This window comes from Pholis gunnellus (assembly GCF_910591455.1).
Source record: "Pholis gunnellus genome assembly, chromosome: 10".
Classification (NCBI taxonomy): domain Eukaryota; kingdom Metazoa; phylum Chordata; class Actinopteri; order Perciformes; family Pholidae; genus Pholis; species Pholis gunnellus.
In genome coordinates this window covers 6,489,663-6,511,859 of record NC_136537.1, presented here as the reverse complement: position 1 = coordinate 6,511,859, position 22,197 = coordinate 6,489,663, and the positions used below count along the sequence as shown (strand labels likewise).

At 42.6% G+C, this 22,197-nt stretch overlaps 1 protein-coding gene across 2 annotated transcripts in view; it reads right to left on the bottom strand.

The window, feature by feature from the left end:
* LOC306702337 (uncharacterized protein) overlaps window positions 1-22,197 on the bottom strand; it is a 37,635-nt gene extending 15,438 nt beyond the window's left edge. Inside the window, exons 1-2 of one of the 2 annotated variants that reach the window (XM_079167928.1) lie at window positions 22,127-22,197; window positions 2,171-2,253 (exon numbers count right to left, since the gene is read on the bottom strand). In XM_079167928.1, the coding sequence (XP_079024054.1) occupies window positions 2,171-2,253; window positions 22,127-22,191 (148 nt within the window). In that variant the 5' untranslated portion in view covers window positions 22,192-22,197. Of the gene's footprint in view, window positions 1-2,170; window positions 2,254-13,755; window positions 13,915-22,126 lie in introns of those variants that run through there. The other variant, XM_079167929.1, reaches the window with a different exon arrangement.

Here is a 22,197-nt window from a genome sequence, read left to right as displayed (position 1 = left end):
CGATGGTGACCTTTGACAGGGAAACAGTGTCATGGGCAGAGCGAGAAACAGGAGGAGAGGGAACCTAAAACATCTCTACATTGGTTTGGGGTCAGGTCATGGTGGACGTCAGGAGAGCTGGATGGATTCTAAACGCAACATTTGTTATTTTGTCCCAGAAATGACACGAGGAAGAGGAAGATGAGGCGGTGGGGAGAGGATGGAGGGGTCTGCGGTGTATTCTAGTGCTCTAAATGTATAACTAAAGAGAACAGGTCGACATATTGTCACAATTATTGTCAGCATGTGTACGTTGGAATATATAAGCTAAACAACACATTCCTTTAAATCAGCCTCTTACAATGAGCAATGGGGTCCTACAGAAAACACACGTTTTCTGCCAAAGGTAGTATTTTGCACGAGAGATTTCAGTACACGTGTTCCTCTAAAAGTTAGAGCCAAATTCATACCCACTGGAAAACATTTATGTTATTGCAAATCAACACCATTTTTATACTGATTTCTTTCCGAAGTAAGTTTAAAGCAGGGGTCTCAAACTCAAGGCCCGTCATCTTATGTGGCCCGCGAATCCGCCAGCAAAAAAAAAAAAATTATGAGATAGAAAGTCAAAATTATGAGATACTTAAAACAGTCATAGAAGCAGCTCTTCATAGGTTACTCTACATTTGACATGGAAATGTATTGTGAGTACACTGAAGACGACTTCAAACGTGGCTTTACGACACATGAAATACTTCACGTGGGATTGTGCAAACGCACCCTTGCAAGGATTTTAAGCTTTGAACAAAGTTATTGTAATAACTTGTGTTTGATATTTGTCTTTGATATTTTCTTTAAAAGTTTGATCTTTATTTTTTTTATTTTGTATTTAACCTTTATTTAAATAGATACATTTGATAGAGTAATGTGGGTTTCTTAACCCTAAATTAAAAGGATTTAAGTTATAATAACAGAAATGTGCTTAAATATATTTTTACATTTATATAACTGCATGTACAATATTTTTACACTTGAATAAACAATAATCAAATGCAGAGACAGTTATTTACCAATATGTTAGGAGAAGTTACATTTACACAGTCTTACATATACAACCGGCCCTTTGAGGGCGACCGTGATGCTGATGGGGCCCAGAGTGAAGATGAGTTTGAGACCCCTGGTTTAAAGAGTAATACATGAACATAAACTTTGACTCTGATTTATGCTTGTTTGCAAAATCCTGCCATGAAAGGAGCAGGCCTAAACTCGTATCACTTCTATTTACAGACTCCAAACCTCTCAAACTGCAGATCCAACTAAAACACGGCCCATTAAACTGGGCACCAGTCAGCGATAAGCTGCTGGTCTGGCACCGACACCGGCTCAACCCCAACAGATTGTTATGGACATGACTGGCAGACATCGTGATCTGTGGAGTCACGCCAGATGTTCAGCTCTCCCTAATAGAAGTGACTCACTAAACCTAGTGGTAATGGTCTGTTTCCTGCAATTATACAGTTACACTGAAATATCAGAATTAAAAGATGAGCTAGTTTAGAAATGTTTCCACATTGTTGGACCGTCCAATAATCTTAACAGCACTAAAATCCCTGCTGTGCCTTCACATCACTCTGACCTGCCAATGCACTTCTTCTTTGTTTCCATAATATCAGCAGCATGTGTGCTATCCATCTGTATCGACAGTGTGCATCTGGGCTTTGTGTGTGTTTGTGTGTGAGAGAGATGACGATAGCTTTCGCTGTTCCTTCATTTCCTGCCAACAGCAGCGAGGATCTAGATCTAGATTGTTGAAGCTGGCCTGATCTTCTCTGCTGCGTCTGTGTACATATTCTCATTGCTGATATGATCTAGACTTCCCTATGATACTACCCAGTGCCCACCCATTCTGACAATAATATAGTCAGTGATTTTGGTCCAAGCTGTTCCTAAGAAACCATTTCGACTTCATAGCACATACATAGTTTCAGTTGGTTGTATTCAAATCTAGCACTTGTGGGTGTTCCTACTAAAATGTACACCAATTAGTGACCCATCAAAAACCTCAGAAAGAGTTAAACATTTAGTCTTGGGTGTCACAGATTTTGAAATTCAAACTACAACCTTTTGGGAAAATGTACCTCTCTCAGCGAAATCACGCTTCTTTTAACTGAACATTTAATCAAATGGGTACCTGAGCACTCTTCCACGACCTCAGCAGGCTCCTGATTGGCCATCACATCTGGAGGTCCTGATGCCATGGCAGCGCTGTCACTGCTGCAAGACAGGGAGAGAGATTGATGAGCTCAGCTGCTCCCCAATAAAACATTCGTCCAATAATGTGACGATAACACGACTAATTGGATTGATTTATACTGTTGGTACAATACAATATATAATACAAACTATTTTCTTTAGGTAGCCAAAAAGCACAAATTAAATTATTCAATCAAGAACATTGTAATCCAGCTCGCTGGATTACAATGTGATTAAAGTCCTCTTTGGGAGTGACGTGTCTGCCAGTAAAAGTGGCTTGGCATGAGCAGGTGGCAAAATCTCACACAGGACTGAACGGACAGAGCAAGTTCATTTGAAGGATCACACAGTCGTCTGTAACAAGCCGCTGCCTTATGAACCATTTTCAAAGCCTGTTGGATAAACTCCTACATGCATTACCACCGCTCTACCTCTTCACTCCTTAAAAGTTGAGCTGTTATGTTACACTTCAGTCCGACCTAAAGCCCATCCCCAGTCCAATCCAAACAGTCTCTACAGAGGCATCTCGGCTATGTTTCCAGTGCTCTGCTCTGCCATCCACCTCCGTCAGCCGAAACGCTCACGTCTTGGCACCGACGGATGCCCAGTATCCCCTGACACAAATTCAAACAGACACGAATTCCCATCACCAACTGATATCTTGTTATTGCTCGGAGAGCGCAGCAGCATCAGGCTGCTAAGTGAACATAACAGCACGAGACGACAGAGGTTAGTATCGGACACATTTCAAAATAAATCATAATCGCAAACCCCCAGTTTGTTTTTGAGTTTTTAAATCAGTTTAGCTCCAGCTTGCTGAACCAGTTAGCTGCTCTCTCATAGAGGGATCATTAAGTCACCAAGTTTTACATGACTATATTCTAGGCTCTAATTGAATTAACTATGTGCTTTACAGAAAAGATTTCCTGTGCAATTTGGCAGGAAGCTGAGTCATATGCTAGACGATAGACGATAATAAGTTTGAAACCATCCAGCCTCCAAAACAGCAGTTAGGGGCTACTACAAGGCAACACAGATGTGCAGTAATGCAACTAAACAAAAACCCACCTGCCTGCCCTATTTTTCACAGACCTGGGTGACCGAATTTCATTTCATTTCTCATGTGGTCGGCTCTTTGAACTCTTTGAAAACGCTTTAAAAATACCTCAACAACTATATTGGATGGATTGCTATGGAATTGTGTACAGACATTCACTGGCCCCAGAACGAATCCTCCAGCACCATCATCATCATCACCACCATCAATCTGTCCAATACTTTGGTTTATGACTAAACAATAACGGCATTCCCATCAGCCACGGCTGTACTTTGTGTGTAGTGCTAATTGGCTAATGTAAGCATGCTAACGTTGTTACAGACTTGTTATGATAGGAAATAAATGCAAATGACACTGATATGAAGAAGGATCAAAGAATGAACTAAAATTATTTTCTGTCTTAAGATCATTTCTTGCTTCTATAACACAGAGGAAAGAAACAAACTGAGCAACTTTTAATTATACGAACTACATGATATTACTAAAATCTAGTGTTAATATTGCAAATAACATAATTGTATGCCTCACATGTCACTTAACTGATGACCTTGGTTTCAATGTTAAAGCACTAAAATAGTTTGCCTAACTGTAAACAATAGCGACAAGAAGCTCTTAAGGTACAAAGGATAAAATTAGGAAAATATGTTTAAACTTGCGGAGACATTTTTGTTATTTCTTCAGTTCCTTTTTAAAAAAAGTTTACAAGACCGCCATATTTTCCACGTTTGCGGTTAGTGTGTACTCGCTCTTCCTCTCCATTAAGGAAGCGGCTGGAGACCTTCTTGTCAACTGTGTTTACAGTGAGTTTGTGTTCAAGAAACAGATGGAACATTCCAGAGGGGTTGTTGACGTGCTGAAGGGCTTTCGTCAGTGTTACTGTTACGCAACCATTAGCTATGACCATCATCATCTTCACTCTTGTTAAAGTCATGAGAACCACCTTCACCTTCCTCATCGTCTACAGCAGAGCGAGAGAGAAAGGACTGATGTAAACTGCAACAGTCTGTGATATCACTTCTTTAATAAACACTATTTTGACGTTCACATTATCGCAGCACATGGCCATAAACAAAGACGCACGCTGCTGATGCTGTTGTTGGTGCTGTTATGAGCCGATAGTGCTGGACTGATCCATTTCCTGTCTGATGCCACAGGAAGACGCTACAGCCAAAAGAGCCTTAATAACATCTCTAGGAAACAGATACTGAAACACACACCAACATTCATGTAGTACGTTGTCTATATGAACTCAAGAGACAATGAAGTGCCAATGAGAGAAGTGAAACCAGTCCAAGCACCCAATAACACCAGCACAGGACGTTATGTATCAACAGGTGAGCAAACTGAACATACCAAAATAGGCAAAGGCTATTGGCATTTTAAAATGTACTCTTATATTTGGGGAACTAAATAACCATATCATTATATGAGTCTGACATTTTACAACTGCCGAGTAAAGAAAAGTATCCCATGAATGGAATCACTGGAAATATTACAGATGATGCATATGCTACTGTAAAGGAATATTTCAATCGTGGAAAATAGTCTTCTTGTTCTTGATGAGAGTTAGATGAGAAGATCAATGCCACTCTTAATGTTTGTGCGTTTAGGTGGAGCTGAAGCTAGGAGGCAGTTAGTTTAAGCTAGCATAAAGACTGGGAGCGGGGGGGAAACAGCTAGCATGGCTCCATCCAAAGTTCACAAATCTGCCAACGTACACCTCAAAAGCTCATTAATTAACACATGGTGTCCCATTTGTTTATTCCATTCATAAAAAGAAATGTAAAAACGACAAGTTGTTGTTTTAAGAGCAGTTATGTAGGAAACTATAACCATCTAACGCTAGCTAAGCTAGGCTACAGCAAGCTAATCGACTCCCGGCTCTCGCGCCACACAGATATGAATGTGGTACAGAATCAATCGTCTCATCTTATTCTCAGCACCAAAGCAGATGAGCGCATTTCCCAAAATGAATCGTCCTAAATAACAGTAGAAGGACAGTTTCACGGCTAAGTATCAAGTTCACGGTCAGAGGGTCAGGGGTCAAAAGGACTGACCTGCGCCCACTTCCAAAGCTGGTTCCCCATGGTGACATCCTCCGCTTCATCTACGAGGATGGAGGGATGATGGGGAGAGAGACAGATTTGAAAAGAGAAGAGTGAATCGACAAGGTGAGAGAATTATAGATGAGAGGGTGAGTATGGGACACATAAATACGGAGCAAAGGGGGAGTGAAAGAAGGCAAGAGCTGAGGAAGACAGTGAGAAAACACAAGAGACAGGGACAAACATGGGGGGAGGGCAGGGGGTCAAAGAGAGGGGTTGTGGGAAAGAGCAGCATGAGAGTAAAGAAGAGTCAGTTAGATAAACAGACGAATATTAGGACGAGAGAGAAAACAGACTTACAGTAAACACTGAGGCCTTCCTGTGTGAATCAGTGGTGACTCTCAAAAACTATACATTTTTAAGAGTCAATACAGTATCACAAAACATAACATTGCGAAACGCAAGTGTATCGATATTTTTTTTACAACACTAACGTATAGTATATCCCGCAGTTTACATTACATCCATTGATTCAGATGTGATCTGTCTGAAAAGAGCTTTAGAAACAGGCTCACAGTCGATATTACACAAGTTACAGCGGTAGCTAAGCAGTAAAACATAATATTACAGCGCAACATGTTGGAGAGGGTGTGGAGACCTTGTGAACATGCAGAGACTCTTTTCTCATAACATTGAAACAATATTTCACAGTCCAGCAAAGACATTTAACGAGCTGGAGCTCCCTCTTCACTTTACATTCTCATGTACGCAAGTGACATTGTTTTGTAGATCTGAACTTGTTATTTGACATAATGCTAAACCACAACAGCAACCTTGGGTCCTTGATTACTTATTGTTCTGGCTATTTCAACTAGTGTTTTCTTTCAGGCCACTTTTACATGATATACTTTTTTTCCATTTTGCATTGTTCCATGACATCTTGCTAGCAGCTGTTTAATAACTTAAGTTTTATTTCGGAAACGTCTGCTATGTTGCACTACACTTTGAGGCACATTAGGAAGTTACCAAGGTTGCATCTGTGCATGAGAGACAGAGAAAGAGAGACTGTGTGTCTGTGTGTGTGTCCCGCTCATTATGTAACATGGATTAGCACGTAGAGCTACTCTGACCAGTAGGGGTTCAGCCTTTATTAGGCACATGAAATAACCTTATTAACACCCACACAGAGTGAGCACGCATACCACACACACACACACACACACACACACACACACACACACACACACACACACACACACACACACACACACACACACACACACACACACACACACACACACACACACACACACACACACACACGATACCCAGTACCATGTAGTATTGAAACTTCTCCAGTCAAACCATACCCGCATTTGATCTTTTTTGTACTCAGATCTAGAAAAAAATGATTGTTTTTCTCGCAGCCAATCACCACAAACGCTCTTCGATGTAATGCAAGGTTTGATTGGCCCACTACAGCAGCAGCTACAACCCATACAGTCTTTGATGCGGTGAAGTCCAGCGCTGTGTATTTGACGGATTGGCAGTTCAGCGTGTCGAGATGCCACCAAAACGTTTGAAAATATTGCTATTCTACACAGAAATTAATGCTGTGTTGTCGGCATTTTACACAACTGAACGCTTCCATTCACATGGGTATCGATTGAAGTACTCTATTGGCATTGGCATCACTTTAAGGGTCCTGGTACTGGTATTTTTAATCTCCCGATACCCAGCCCTACTGGACAGAACCACGTCCGGGTCTACCATGATCTAGCAACACGACTGATTAGCAGAAAAACCTGAATGTTGGGTAGAAATGAACGCTGAGCTCTTTTGTCACAGATGACTATAAGTTGACTTTGTCCACTGGGTTCCTGTCCTTCTGACGTAGAACAAATCCAATCTAGTCCAGCCTTAATCCCTCAATGGAACCAGTCACCACAGGCTTACGGTGCAGACTAATTGGCTCTTGTCAGCTAAGACATGCAGATGTCTGACATGATGGCTGACTGCGGCGACAATGAAGACCCCCCCCCCCCCCCACAATGGTATACAGTCAAAAAAATAAGCTTCTAATATTGTTAACAAACCCATTCATGATGATCTGAAATGATTTCTCTGCCTACAGGCATGTATCTGCGGATGCTGAAAGGGTTAATTAAATCTGGTAACATAGAGGCTTCTATAGTAAATCCTATATTGGACTTTGAGCTTTTACAACACAAATCCACTCCACTCCAGTGCTAATCCTTCTGTTCCACTTGCACTAAATTAGGCTTATATGGACCGTACTACATTACTACAGCAATTAGGGAGCGCAGAGTATTTACAATGAATCAGCAGCAGAGGCAGAGCTTAGAAAAGTAGCCTACTGTGTACGGCAGCTTTTAACCCAGATATTTGGACGCTGCCGAGTAAAACCCCTTAAGCGCTGACGTCCATCGCTGCAGAGTTTCAGTGGTCGTAACTGGGACCAGTTCAAGAGATGTTTAATGCTTCCTCCCTGAGATAACGCGATTATGTTACAGTAACAATTTCCCATTAGATTTCCTTTAGCTGTGTGGATGTACACAGTAAAAACAAAGCTAAACCTCAGTCATGGGAGAGCAGTTAAGAGCCGAAGTAGCGAACACTGCTTATGAATGAAATTCTGTTCTCTGTCACACAATCCATCCCTTGAAGCAGGGCTACTCATTCACATGCCGTCAGTGTGGGCTTTCCAAATCTGTAGTATTACCAAGAACATCTATTTTGAATTCATGATGCCCTGAGAACAACACGCATAAAAACTCTAAAAAGATCGGGATGTTCGAGGTGAAGATCCCTGTGATGGGTCTAATGTGGACAATTTAAACTCTGTCTACAGTATTCAGTCTGTTATTTCAATAGCAATGAGCACCATCAGTACATCACGGCGAGGAGTCCGTTGGGAAACCCCCAAAAGACCAGTCAAAGACCTATTTTTAAGTGCTTGGCCAGAGAGCTGAAGAATATGTTCCCCATGCAAAAAAACGAGCCCTGGACTTGAGTCCTGGCAGAGTGAGCGGCGATGAGAGGCCGAGCCGAGGCGGTGCAGATGAATTGGCCGCGGTAATATGATGTTAGTGGGTCTGTGACGGGCCGCAAGCCTTCAATTTCCACGGAGAGAAAGAAAGAGGAGAAGGATTTTTCCAGTCAGCTGAAACAATGAACTTGGCCGACTGAGATTAGCCACTGGGTACAGACATAGCTACAGAGACAAGACATGTTGTATATACAGACATAAGCAGCATGCATGTCAACTTAGAGAGCATATACCATGCAGTATGCAATTTAAAGACGTGTCCATTTTAAACATTTCAATTTGCCATATTTTCAATATGTGTTTGTGTTGACATGCTGGAATAACACAGACACTTTACAGGTAATTCTTTTAGACATAATAGATACGAATGAGTCTGATCTCATCTCCAATCTCTCGCTTTTCTTTACTGTGCACATGCTAAGAGTCATGCTAGGATCAGAGCGCCTTCATTAGACTGAAGGACCGGACCAAAGCTTTCCTGAGAACAGCTGGAATGAATTTCAGCAAATCATTTTTTTCTTTTTTTAAAGTAACTCGATACCCAAAATGCAATTGTAATAACCTAATGAATAACAGCCTGAGCATTTTCTATAGTAAAATAAGACTTGTTTTGATCATGAGCAAAAATCAGACCTAGAATGACGATTCACATCATCCTAAACTTATCAGGTAACCTGAGCTGATCAAACCTCAGATGCCAATTTGGCTACAAGACAATGGAAGCCGGTGACATTAAACTGAGCTGTTCTTGACTATTTTCGGTGCTCCAATGAGGCGGTGAAGCATCAACCAATATGTTTTCGTTTCACCCCGTTTCATTCCGTCTAAAAGAATGCCTGAGTCAGTTTCTATTGCTCAGCCTATTTACCGACAAAAGTACGTCAACGAGCACTTGAGCAACACTTCAACGGCGAATTGGCGACAATGTAGCTGGCCATGCTTGGCCGTTTTGTTACTTTATTTCGCTCAAAGTGTGAACATAGGCTAACTTATTATCATGTTATATCTTGTTTCGTGTAATCTGTCCAAAAAAACGAAATGTAAAATCAATGGTGTTATGGAGAGTTACGTGCTGGCACTATTTCTTGACTGGGCCAATGACTTCCTAGAGTTTTGCTGTCAGTCCAGTCTTTGTGGCTTTCTGTCTCTAGCTACATATTCAGCGTAGAGACATGACAGATGTCATCAATAATCTCATTTAACTCTTGGCAAGAAAGCAAATATGTCAAACGGTCATCAAATTACGACGTAAAGTAGCCTTTCCTGGATCTGGTTCAATCTGGAATGGTTTATTGAACGCTGTGCAAGGTCCAGACTGGCTGTTTCCTCCTGCCATCTTGTCACATGTCCCTCTGCATGTTATCTAATAAAACATTAATTGGGAACAGCACGTAAAAAGGGCAGCAGCCACATCCTTCACTCTCTTATTACGCTCTCCCCAGATGTTAAAAAGCTTTTACACAAGTTTTGTTATTGTCTAACCCATCTCCATTACTTGAGCCAGAGCACCATAAAAGGATATGAGAAATATATAAAGAATGGGGCCAGATAACAGCCCCACACCAACACGTCTTTGTTCCCCCCCTCCCCTCTTTGTCTCTTCATTCTGTTTCCTCCGGTGTCATTATCTCACCATCCCTCCTCTCTCGTTCTTTGTCTGTTCCTCCGTCTCTCGTCCAACCGCACATGCCTTGTTGGGAACATGGCCTTTAAAACCGCGGTATTTCCCCTTGACCCATTCAACCATTTAACGCCTGCATAGTCAGCAGGAGACGGTGACTAGGGAGGAAATTATTCAGAACATTTCAGCCTTGTGCTCCGAAGAATGTCGCCGTTACTTTGACTTTCCCATGGAGTTCAATGCAAAAGAGATTTGAGAAAGTAGCAGCAGTCAGTAGTATTAGTAGCAAGAGTTAGTGCTCAAGACTTCCCAAGTATGTTATTATAACGGCGTGGGTCAGAATGGATAATACTGCTTACGTCATTACACAAACATCAAAATAAAAGATATGTTCATTCCTGTTTTGGGATAATCCACACTTTGAATGAAAACTTTGCATTGACGCAAAAAGGTTTAGCTGACCTAAAGAAAAAAAAAATTCTACTCCCGAAAAAGACTTTTGCAGCTTGCAAACAGTAGAAATGTCATACAGTATTCGCTATTGTTACATTTTTTTTATGTGTAAGTTACTTACGTTACTTTTGAAAAATTCTAACGTTATATATGCGAGAGTCGGCTTCTGTATTCATGCTGCTCTTTTCTGTTTCGGGACACAGTTCCATCCTCACCACAGGTCGGGCTAACGGCTAACGTGGTGCATATTTTAATAGTAATAATAATATATTCAAAGTGCAGTTGCCTTGGTAATCAGATGCAGGAGTAGACATTTAAGATTGCGACGCCCTTAGCTCACATTTAACTGAGAGATCTAGAAAAATATTACCTTCTGGTAGTTTTATTTTGTCAAATGTAAGGACTATGTGTCTGTGTCTTCTCCTCGAAACTGGACAGGACCTAAATGAACTTTGGAACAGCGTCACGTCAAAGTCAGCTTCAGATTTCATTGGAAATAACATTATTGTCCAAATAAATCCATAGCTGCCTTTCACCCCCTGTGGTTTGATTACAATACATGAACTATTCTTTGGGGTTTCTCTTGTCTTCCAGCTCTCCTCTACTCTGCCACATTCTCTCCTCCATCTCCTCCTGTCTCTGCTCTTAGCAACACGCCTTAAATGGACTCGACACAGAAACTGACCAAACACTCTCATCAGTCACTCCGCTCAGTCTACATTCATTTACAGCTGCATCACCGTTCCTGCTGAACAAACTCAACCTACTGTGGTTACATAATGACTGTTGGAGCAGGGAAAGACTGGGAAAGATGGGGCCTGGTGAGAAAGTGAGAACACGCACACTTGTCGTCAGCTTCAAGACTGTCTTCTACTTTCACTGCAGAGCTCAATACCACCGGTGGGCCGAACCTAAAACCGCCTGATGTTTGCCAAAACTAGATTAAGATACTGAAATACTAAAGGGTAAAACCGGCTTTTGCTGTGCTCTCTATGGATTGAAATATTCAAGCATGTAACATGTTGCATCACGGGTTATGGCCAATTAAGCGTTTGCGAAACTGTTTATTCACGGTTGTTTTACCTGTCGAGCTTTCCATTCTGCTTCTTCCAGCTGACGGGTTTTGAAAGTCGGCCTTAGATTTATGCCTTATTGTTCATATTTTGAATCAGTTTGTTTCACATGTAATGAAACAACATGAGAACTTTAAGAGTGAGGCATCACCAATGCGTTTGGCAAACAATAATGCTATCTCACGTAGTAAGTTTGACTGGGATTGCTGCTGAAATTACCTCACTTAAATGAAAGAGGAGATCTTCACCACTTCCAACATGGACATTTTCTGATGTCTTTAGTTCATTTTTTGGTTGGCTTTTATTTGTTTGCAATTTTTGAAAACTATGTAGAAATCATTAACATTTCTTTAAAACGTAACGGGGAAACACCAATTATTTTTTATTAAGTTTCAACAGTGTTCTTAGGATTTAAAGGCGTAATTCATCCAAAAACAATAGAAATCGTATACAGCAGGTTACTTACCTCCATAAGCTCTTTATGGTCACCGTAAAAGTTTTCTATCAAATGGCATTAAGGTGAGCGGAGCACCGCAATAAAATGAAAGCATATCAGTGCAAACAAACTTTGAAGGCGCTACTCTTCCACTAAACAAAGCAGGAATTTATTGTGCGAAGACATGCATTCATCGGATATTCTGAAAATGCTTTGTTTAGGAATAGTTTAGCGAAAACAGTTATGTTTCCATGAACCCACGAATGCATACAAGACACTTTGATAGTGCTGCACGTGAATTTTCAGAATTTTTTGTACAATTTATAACCTTTATTGTTATCTTTCTTTCAGCCTCTTTCGAGTACTTCACTTTTTTTCTGGGACCATAGAGATCCTAGAAGCCGAGAACTATATACAAGTTATATTGATTTTGGTTTAACTATTCTTTTTAACCGCTATGTCAAACATATGAATGGTCGACTTGCTGAAAATGCGACTTCATTAGTTCAGTTTGAAGGCACAATCAGTCTTGAGTACTGACAGTTCGTAGTAAGAAGTAATTCGAGTTCATCATTGTTTCAGTATTGAGCGAATTCCAGCAGAACACAATTGTGGTTCTTGAGTCGGATCTGCGTGTAGCTGTCCTGCAGCTCATCCCCACTCCTAATTCACTTTCTCCCTGTGTCACACACACACAAACAAAATGTTTGTCTAAGTCAACTCGGCTGAGTGGGCCATAAAAGCTTCTATTGTTGTCATGTCATGAGACTGAGAGGCCCAAGACAAAGAAAGTGGAAAGGGGGGTATCAGTGCGCCCAACACCACATCTCCACAGCTCTGCTACAAATTAAGTTACTTTACTACAGTCAAAAAGCTAAAAGCCCTCATTATCCTAACCCTCTGTGGTCCAATCACACTGCCAAGCCCAGGCCTATATATAGCAAGTCAAAGCATTAAAATCACTGAGGACTCCTTTCAACTATAAAAGAAAACATACACTCAAAATGGAATAAGGAAGAAGTCTAATGTACCCACAGCTATCAAGTATCAAGCCATCAGTTGAGCAACAATGTGACTGATCACGCATCAGAGCCAACTTACGGGAGATAATATTCATCAACCTGATTCCCTTGCGTAAAAACGAAAACAAAAGCAAGTCTGGTCCTGGGATCTTTGACTAGTCATTCACTTCCAGTATAAAATCACTCTCTGAGCTCTGAGTCATACAGCTTGACTGTCAGCGCCGACTACAAGCCATCGATTCTTTCAATAAACAAAGAGAAACAAAAATTCGATGAGACAGCTGCAACAAAAGACAGTGTCAACTCTGGGAAGAAAAAAAAACAAAAAACATGCTCTAAGAAAAGATTTGTAATTTCTGTCAGTAGTTGGATTTGTGCTGTGGTCAGCACATTTGGCTCTTCAGTACAAGATATGTCCACTTGTGAAATAACACCTGCTGTGCTGTTAAGTATTGCAAGTAGTCCATGGCCTCTATTACGAGAGTTGAAAAACGGCAAATCCCTTTCAAGAGCCAACTGACACTCACATCCTGTGACACAGAGCTTTAATAATGTGGTGCATGATGAGTAATGTTGTGTTGTCAGGTGTGTCAAAACAAGAGTTTGCAATATTCAGGAGCTCCATTTTGACTGAGTTATTGTCTGTTGGTGCAACAGAACTGAGCATCACAACAGTGCTTCATCATAATCATTTACCAGCAATACATGCAGTTGAAAGTACAATGACATTACAAAAAGAAACTTACTCTCTGCTCTTGAAGCATCCATACATCCCAGCCATGTTGTAGAAATGTAAAAGATTTCCCAAAAACAAAATACTTCTTTCTCCCTCTTTGCAAAAATAAAAGATGTTTTCTTTCCTCCCTGGTTCGTCCACGAATAGACAAACCTCAAATCCAACACCTCGTGCTGTTGTCTCGCATCAGACCCCCTTTTCTTTCTGAGGACCAACGGAAGACCGCTCACTCTTCCAAGTCAAACCATCTTCTGAGGTTCCTCCCCCTTTTGAGCTCCGCTACAGTCCGATCTCGCACAGAGCTCCCTTCTCCAAACTTTAGAGGCACAACAGTAAATCAATCCTAACCACTCATACAACCGCATCCAAAGTAGGATTATACCGGGATGAGAATATCACACAAGAATCACAGAATTATGAGAGGGAAGTTTGAAAAACAGGAATCTCCTTTTCAAATGAATCAGGAATATCCTGAAAAGCAGGAAAAAAGGCTTTTCCTGGAGAATCACGTCTCACAAGAAGTGCAGAACAAAATCCTTGTAGTGGTTCAACACAGCAGTGAGCTATAGAAGGAGAACAATTGACTAAATGAGTGACTGAGTTGCTGCTGCATGCCTCACTCCTCTCCTCCCGGTCACCACGGCTGGAAATGCAGCAGAAGGAAGGTTGGAAGAGGGAGGAGGATAGAGAGGGTGGAATGAGGGAGGAGGCAAAGTGGGAGCAAGAGACTGCCCCCCATGACCTTATCCTCTTTCTTTGTCTCTCGACTGATGAACAAAATAATTTACTCTGTAAGTGATGAATAACTGGGTTTGAACATATGCATAAATTATTTTAAACTGTGCCAGTAGCGCGTGCATCTGTGCAGGTTGCGCCGTGAGTGAGTGTGTCTGTCCACGGCTAACCTCCCGTTCTTCTGAAAGAAAACGGCATAATATTTTGGGTGGCCAGTTATGGCTGCATGCTAAAAGGACCTCTCGTGGTTGCCGTAACTCAGACTTTCTCAAAACAGCTTTTATTTCATGTTTTATATTGCCATTGACTGCCTGCTGACTCCTCACTCACTAATAAGCGCATCGTCGACCCCCAGCCACTGCCCTGCAGCCAGAGACACAGTTGGGGCAAACCATAGACTGTATGACTACGAGGAAAACAATTGACACACTTTTACTGATTCGGACGGTGTATCTGAGTTATCTCATGCCTTTTTATTGGCCATCAACCTACCCTTTACACGCGTATTGTGGAAGAAATAGGTAGCTACTGAGCCAATGAGGTAGCTAGCTAGCTCTTGTGAGCTAGCATCATGTGGACTGAGCATTCTGACATCTTTTAGCTCATCGTTTCGGTTTAATGGCTCTCAACTTTTCACTTTATTGTTTTGAATCAATCTCTCGGCTCTCATTAGCATTGTTTCCAGCGGCAGCATAGCAGCTGCTTTCAATGAGAAAAACGGTGACAAACCCACTGTAAGCTACTCACTGAGCACCAACCAGCAGACAGACAAAGTTAGCGTTGTTAGCTGGTGAACATAGTGGAACATTTAGCTGCTATTGAGCCAGATATTCCCTCTGGGCTTGGTGAAGAGCAAAACAGAGCTAAAAGCAGAGTGAATATTGGACTTTTATTTGTCAGGGACACATTGGATTGAATTGGTCTACATTCAGTATAGACTTTCCTGGTACACTGTGTTGTTCTACTTTCACATAATGGAGTTGCACTGCCAAAGTCAATCAATGTACAGCACTTAGTGATGACAGCATGGAGTTTTCTCAATTGACAGATACTTGTGTCAGGACCTTTATAATGGAGGTTGTAGTTTGTGCCAAAAAAATGAAGGTAGAATGAAGTAGAATGAAAAGTTTCTCTCACATCTGATCGCCCCTTACTGTATGTTAAGCTATAAAAAGTGTTCAGCTTGTGTGAGGTAACACTGAATCGGCCAACGCGTTTATGTCACTGCCCATCAAATTCTCGTGCAAAAACAGAGCCTGGTGTTAATCGTTCTATCCGTCTCTAGCGGTCGCGCATTAGCCTGTCGCAGTTGATCACCATAAGGGATTTGGATTTACCTACAACCACTACAGCTCCCAGTGCTTATGCGTGTGTGGCTGCCAGGTGACATGAGGGTTGATCCAGAGACTCCCTGCTGCTAAAACCTCTCAGACACACACAATCGAGAGGAGGAGTCAATTTTAGCTATCTGGCCGTTTTTTGTTTTTTTAAATCATCACCCATGACAAGGCACGCCTTTACACGGTTCAATAGTCTGTGGATTACTGAGGTATCAAGGAAACGTTTAAAGATTTACTTCTTCCAAAAATGTGCCATCCAATAGCACCTCTGAACTGAATCTTAAACGTAAGAGTAGCATCTTAGTGCTGAGGCGGCTGCATGAAAACTGGCTTGAAAAAGTGACAAAAACATCCAAATCCCATTAATCATCAAACCACTCACAGAGGAGTGGTGATACAGGGGTGAATTTCTCAATCCCAACGTGCCCAGACCGACCGCTGTGTGTGCGATTCATTCCAAACACGTTGAAATTGATATCAGCCGTCCAAGTCACCAGAGCGTGTGTGTGTGTGTGTGTGTGTGTGTGTGTGTGTGTGTGTGTGTGTGTGTGTGTGTGTGTGTGTGTGTGTGTGTGTGTGTGTGTGTGTGTGTGTGTGTGTGTGTGTGTGTGTGTGTGTGTGTGTTTGTCAGTGTAAACAAAGACAGAGTCGGTCTGTATCAGTTCCAGAGCTCTGCAGCTCCATTTCAACAGCATAATACACAAACACCCGGTCTCTAAGATCAGTTTTGGCACGCTGCGACTGAGAAATTCCTTTACACACACACACACACACACACACACACACACACACACACACACACACACACACACACACACACACACACACACACACACACACACACACACACACACACACACACACACACACACACACAGCTCACTATAGGAGCGTCTACCACATGACACTGCCAATGACCCATCAGGACGGACCCTCTCAGGGTGAAGTAGTGTTGACAGAGGATTTACACCAATTTAATGTATGGGATAATCAGTGTTTCCACCAATTAATTCAGCGCCGTCTCGGTTTTGCTCGAGATTAATTCCAGGAATCAGGATCCTGGGATTCCCCATCCGGAATCTCTCCGCCTCTGCTGCAGCGGGGATGTCAAGACACTGAGGAAACGTAATTTATCAGGCACATAAATCTACAAAGACAGTCAGTAAACAAAAAGCTTAAAAATGTAGAACACTTCCAGTCTGGTTCCTCTGACGTAAAAGTCGGTCAATTCAATCAGACGGAGTAAATTGGTGCTTACGAGAGCGGCGAGAGTGAACCAAAACAATGAGCTGAAAGATGCTAAAAAGCTGCGCACGACTACGCCACCCCTTTCACATCACAAACCATTTGACCCGTTGCTTTAATTGTCCAGGTACCAGTCACAGCACACCCAATCCAGGAATGCTACTTTTCCTTTTTTTAGTGGGAAAATGAACTCAGCTCTCAGTCTTTTGAGAGGACATCTAAATACACCCCTGTGGAGGGAGATTTATGACCTTTGAGTATATGAAGCACCTGGTCTCTCACTCGCTTTTCACTTCCCAAAAATCAACAAGAGGAAGATTTTCAAAACACAACCATCCAAAGTCTCTGTGTACGTGTGCTGGATGAATTACTCAATGCTAACATGTCTGAACGGATCCAAGAGCGTGGCGCAACGCGTGAAATATGTAAATGTGCCTGAGTGTGTGTGTGTGTATATATATATATATATATATATATATATATATATATATATACACGTGTGTGTATATGCATGTATCAATCATGCAGCTTTCTGTTTATAGAGCCAAGAGGAATGTCGGTCAGTTTCCCTTCGAAGAAAAAAAAAGTGGATGTTGGTATTTCCTGAAACGAGAGAGAGAGAGAGCAAGAGAGAGAGCGAGATAAAGAGCGAGAGAGAGAGCGAGAGAGACAAGCTGAAGGACTGTCCTTTCAATAATAATAATAATATTAAACTTATCCATGAGTAGTGGATTTTTATATTGATTTTTTGACTTTGAGAACACACAAACGGCTGTAGGAGGGACGTGGTTATTAAAATACATTTAGAAATAATGAAATGAATGATGGCTGAGTTCCATTTAGCTGCTTTAGTTTAATGTCCTGGGGCCTAGACAGTCTCACACAAGCAAAGACTGGCTTAGAGCCTGAAAAGATAGACACCCTACCCCCAGGCTATCTCTGACAGCCATGTGTCAATGGTGACAGTCGGTGACGACTGCTGACCAGTGGCATGAAAAAAAAAGAAAAGAAACCATGCCTCTTGGTTTGCCAACAATATTGTGGAGCGCATAATGAGAAGGGAAAGAGCTTTTAAAGAGAACGGGAACATATAGCAGTGAGGACATAACCAGGGTATAATCATTGTCCTGCCCAACCTGATGGCAACCTCGGGTTCTGTAAAGGGAAGCAAATGCTGTAATGCCTTAAACGTGCACTCTTTTTAAATGGCCACCAGGGGGCGACTCCTCTGGTTGTAAAAAGAAGTCAGATTGTATGGAAGTCTATGAGAAAATGACTCAACTTCTGACTTGATTTATTCCCTCAGTAAACATTGTAAACATGAGTTTAGGGTCTCAATCTCTAGTTTCAATTCTTCTTCAATACAGCGTGATGTTTATTTAGTAAATGATGGACCATTTAGTGTCAAATAGACCATAAAGCAGAGTTTGCTTTAGGGCGGGGCTACCTTGTGATTGACAGGTCTCTACCACAGCGTTTTCCGGGCTGTTTTTTGTCTTACGACTTTAACCCTTTTAGTTTGTTTTCACTGCATGAAAGTTAATTGTAGCAATTTGTTTGCCTGAAAATGTCTTATTCAGTGGTCGGTTGTACTTTGCTCCACCCTCTTGTGTCACCTCTGGTTGCAAAAAGCCAAGATGGCGTCGGCCAAAAACCAATATGGCTACGGCTCCAAAACCGTGTTCCACAAACCAGTGGGGGACATCACGGCGACTACGTCCACTTCTTATGTACAGTTTGTGTGTGCAACGGGGCCTCACTGAAATAAATGAGGGGCTATGCTTTTTTTCCCCTCAGTCCTTATATCTTACCATGACCTATAATTGAAATGCTATATATAAAGACACCAGACACAAGCTCAGATAAGACCCTGAGAAAAGCATGACGGCGACAAGCGTTTGGGGAATAAGGCTTTGTGTTTTGGTGAAGAGTTCTGAAAAATGTTGCTGGATTTTTATTGCTCACCAATACTAAAACAACCTCCACCAACTGAACCCCCCCCTGTTAGATTTGTGGACTTGTGGTCGACCAAGAGGCCCTGCTTTTCTTCCCTCTCCTCATTCTGCTTTATTCTTTCCATCCCCTTCCTCCATCTCCATCACTTCTTTTCCCTCAGCTGGCTCCAGTTCCTCTCACCCACCCCTGCAGTGCAACGCCTTGTCCCTCTCCTCTGTTTTGTGGTTTCTCTGTCTCCTATTCTCTCCATTACAAAGTGCACATGCTGATCCAGATCTCGCTCTGCTCAGAGGAGGAGGAGGAGGAGGAGGAGGAGGAGGAGGAGGAGGAGGAGGAGGAGGAGGAGGGAGTCGCCCCGTAGCTCTCTGAATTCCACCTCACATCTGGAAACCATCTTCTTTCTCTCTCTGTTTGCCAATCTCTCACCCCCTTCTCTCTGTCGCTCTATGTTGTAATGTAAATAGCCCTGTAATCATACTCCTGCACTGAGCCAGTCGCACTGGGTGGTGTGTGTGTGTGTGAGAGACTACACAGAAAACACACACACACACACACACACACACACACACACACACACACACACACACACACACACACACACACACACACAGCAAGCTGAGATTTCTTCTTCCTTTTCTCCATCTCAGGTCCCAGCTGAGGTTAACGGGGTGATAAAAACAAAACAGTCTTTAAATGTACTTGCTCGCTCACTCACACACGTATTCTGTGTGTGTGTGTGTGTGTGTGTGTGTGTGTGTGTGTGTGTGTGTGTGTGTGTGTGTGTGTGTGTGTGTGTGTGTGTGTGTGTGTGTGTGTGTGTGTGTGTGTGTGCGTGTGTGTGTGCGTTGAAGCAGCAACAGGAGGCCCACAAGCAGTCGATTCAAAGAGTTTAACTGAATGATGACGGCCCAATAACCTGAAAGCCGAAGCGTTTATAGAGCGTCAACACACGAATGATGCATCTCATTGCTCCGACTGTGGTGGATGGTCAGTGAACTTGTGGTCAGGTTTGGGCATGGTTGAATTTTCATGACGATAGCTCAGCAAACTATGTTTACCTGCAGATTGTTTTTCCTCCTCTCCTCTCTGCCTTTAATAGCATCAGTAGAGTCGCGTATGTACTGTAGAGGGGTCTCCACCACGATCTCACCAATGAAATCCACTCTGGATGACGTCTTAAGGCATCACATCCTTTTATTGGGCCATTTTTTGTTGGAACCGAATGCCACTGTGAACAAACCTTTAGCCCGACACATCTACTTTTCCTGACCGGCGTGTGCAAACACCTACATTTAAAGCTTTGTCTGCTCTGGGCTACCGTAGAAACATGGCGGCCGGCTCCGTGAAGAGGACCCGCTCCACAAGCAGATTCTGAGGTAACGAACGAGGTAACGAACGAAAACACAAACGATTCTTATTTTCAGGCGATGTCAACATGTTGGGAGACAGATTTTAGAGACAAGAATCAAAAATCTGTGCAGCGGAGGCAGAGTTACCCTACAGGTTAGTCCTCAAGCTCCAAAAAGGCTGGAGCCTACATTCCCCCACTATACAACCAACCAACAAAATCATTTAGTTGGACGCTCCCTGCCTGGTGAGAACCCTCCAGAGCCATGTAAAACATTACTCGACAAGCATATTAACCTTCATTTGTACAATTGATGGAGTTCCCCTTTAATGATGGAGGAAGTAATACTGGCCCCACTAATCAACTCTCACTCAGGAGTCACAGAAAGGAAGAAACAACCCACAGACATCTACAGTACAGCAGAGGCTCATCCAGCTCACACTGAGCAGGACACAACAGCTACATGTCTACGTGTGTATCAGTGAGTTATCATGATACTGTTTCCTCACAGCGAGGAACAGTAAACAGGACGTCCCTGTAAAACCTCTGAGGGTTTGTTCAATGACCCAGTGACAGATGACCTGATCAGCCCTCCTGATCAGGAAGGCTGGGACAGTTGACAGGCCACACACACACACACACTCATATTTATCAAGCTCCTCAGTCAGATTACCAGCGCTGATGCCCCTTAAGCTTGTGTATCCTCGTCCAGTGTGATAACGCTAACTCGATGTACTGCAAGCGGGAGGTCCAACGTCACCGTTTATCAGGGCTGTGGAGGCCGTGCGTTCACTTTGTTGTCACAGAGAAATACTCAGCGATGGGAGAGTGTATCCTCATGAGGGTCAGATCAGCAGATCTCAGATCAATAGAGCCTTTCATCCTCTCACGCTGACAGACAGCACGACTCTATTCTGAGTCGGTCTGTGTTCAGGATTACAGTGGTTCCCACACAGTGAAATATAACTGTTTAATCTGGACCGTCCTTGACCTGCCGCTGCCAAACACTGAGCTCACACACACACACACACACACACACACACACACACACACACACACACACACACACACACACACACACACACACACACACACACACACACACACACACACACACACCTGTGTGTGTGTGTGTTATCTCACAGTAGTACAGCTTGGTGAAGAATGGCTGAAAGTAAAGAAAAAGGAGGAAAACAACTTCAAATGTAGGTCTATAATATTCAAACAGCTTAAGTAGTGACCTCTAAATCAAAGTACGTTTGTGGTGAATAATGTAATTTCAGGGTCATCTGTGAGTAGACTTCATTATTTCGCTGGCAAAGATTTATCTGATCACCAACACCCAAACATACAGTTTAACTAACATTTTAAAAATCAAATAAACATACAGCGTAGCAAAATCAGTTCTCAGTTAGAATATCACAGATGTGTCCCAAATAAAACCCTGAATAAAAACTCCCCATTGGACTTCAAGAACTCTTGAGGATGATCAGAGCCATGAACAGCCCACCTACATCGCCCCGTTAGACCGAGATCCAAACACAAAACAACACTTCTCCTCCCTCAACAACTTCAGCCGATACACAAACAAAAGCAAAGCGTAGCCGGACACCGCATCGACCGCATGTATCGATCAGCGTCATAATTCCCCGCAGCCCAATAATAACTCTCATAAATAGCATCACCGCCCAAAGTTTCTCTCTCGCGGAACCTGAAGTGCATCTAGAGATCCCCGTGAGCGCGGCGGGCAGACTCACCGTGTGTGCTCCACCTCAAACGGTCTCAGGACGAAGTCATCCCTCAGAGACTGGAACCAAGACATCAGCGC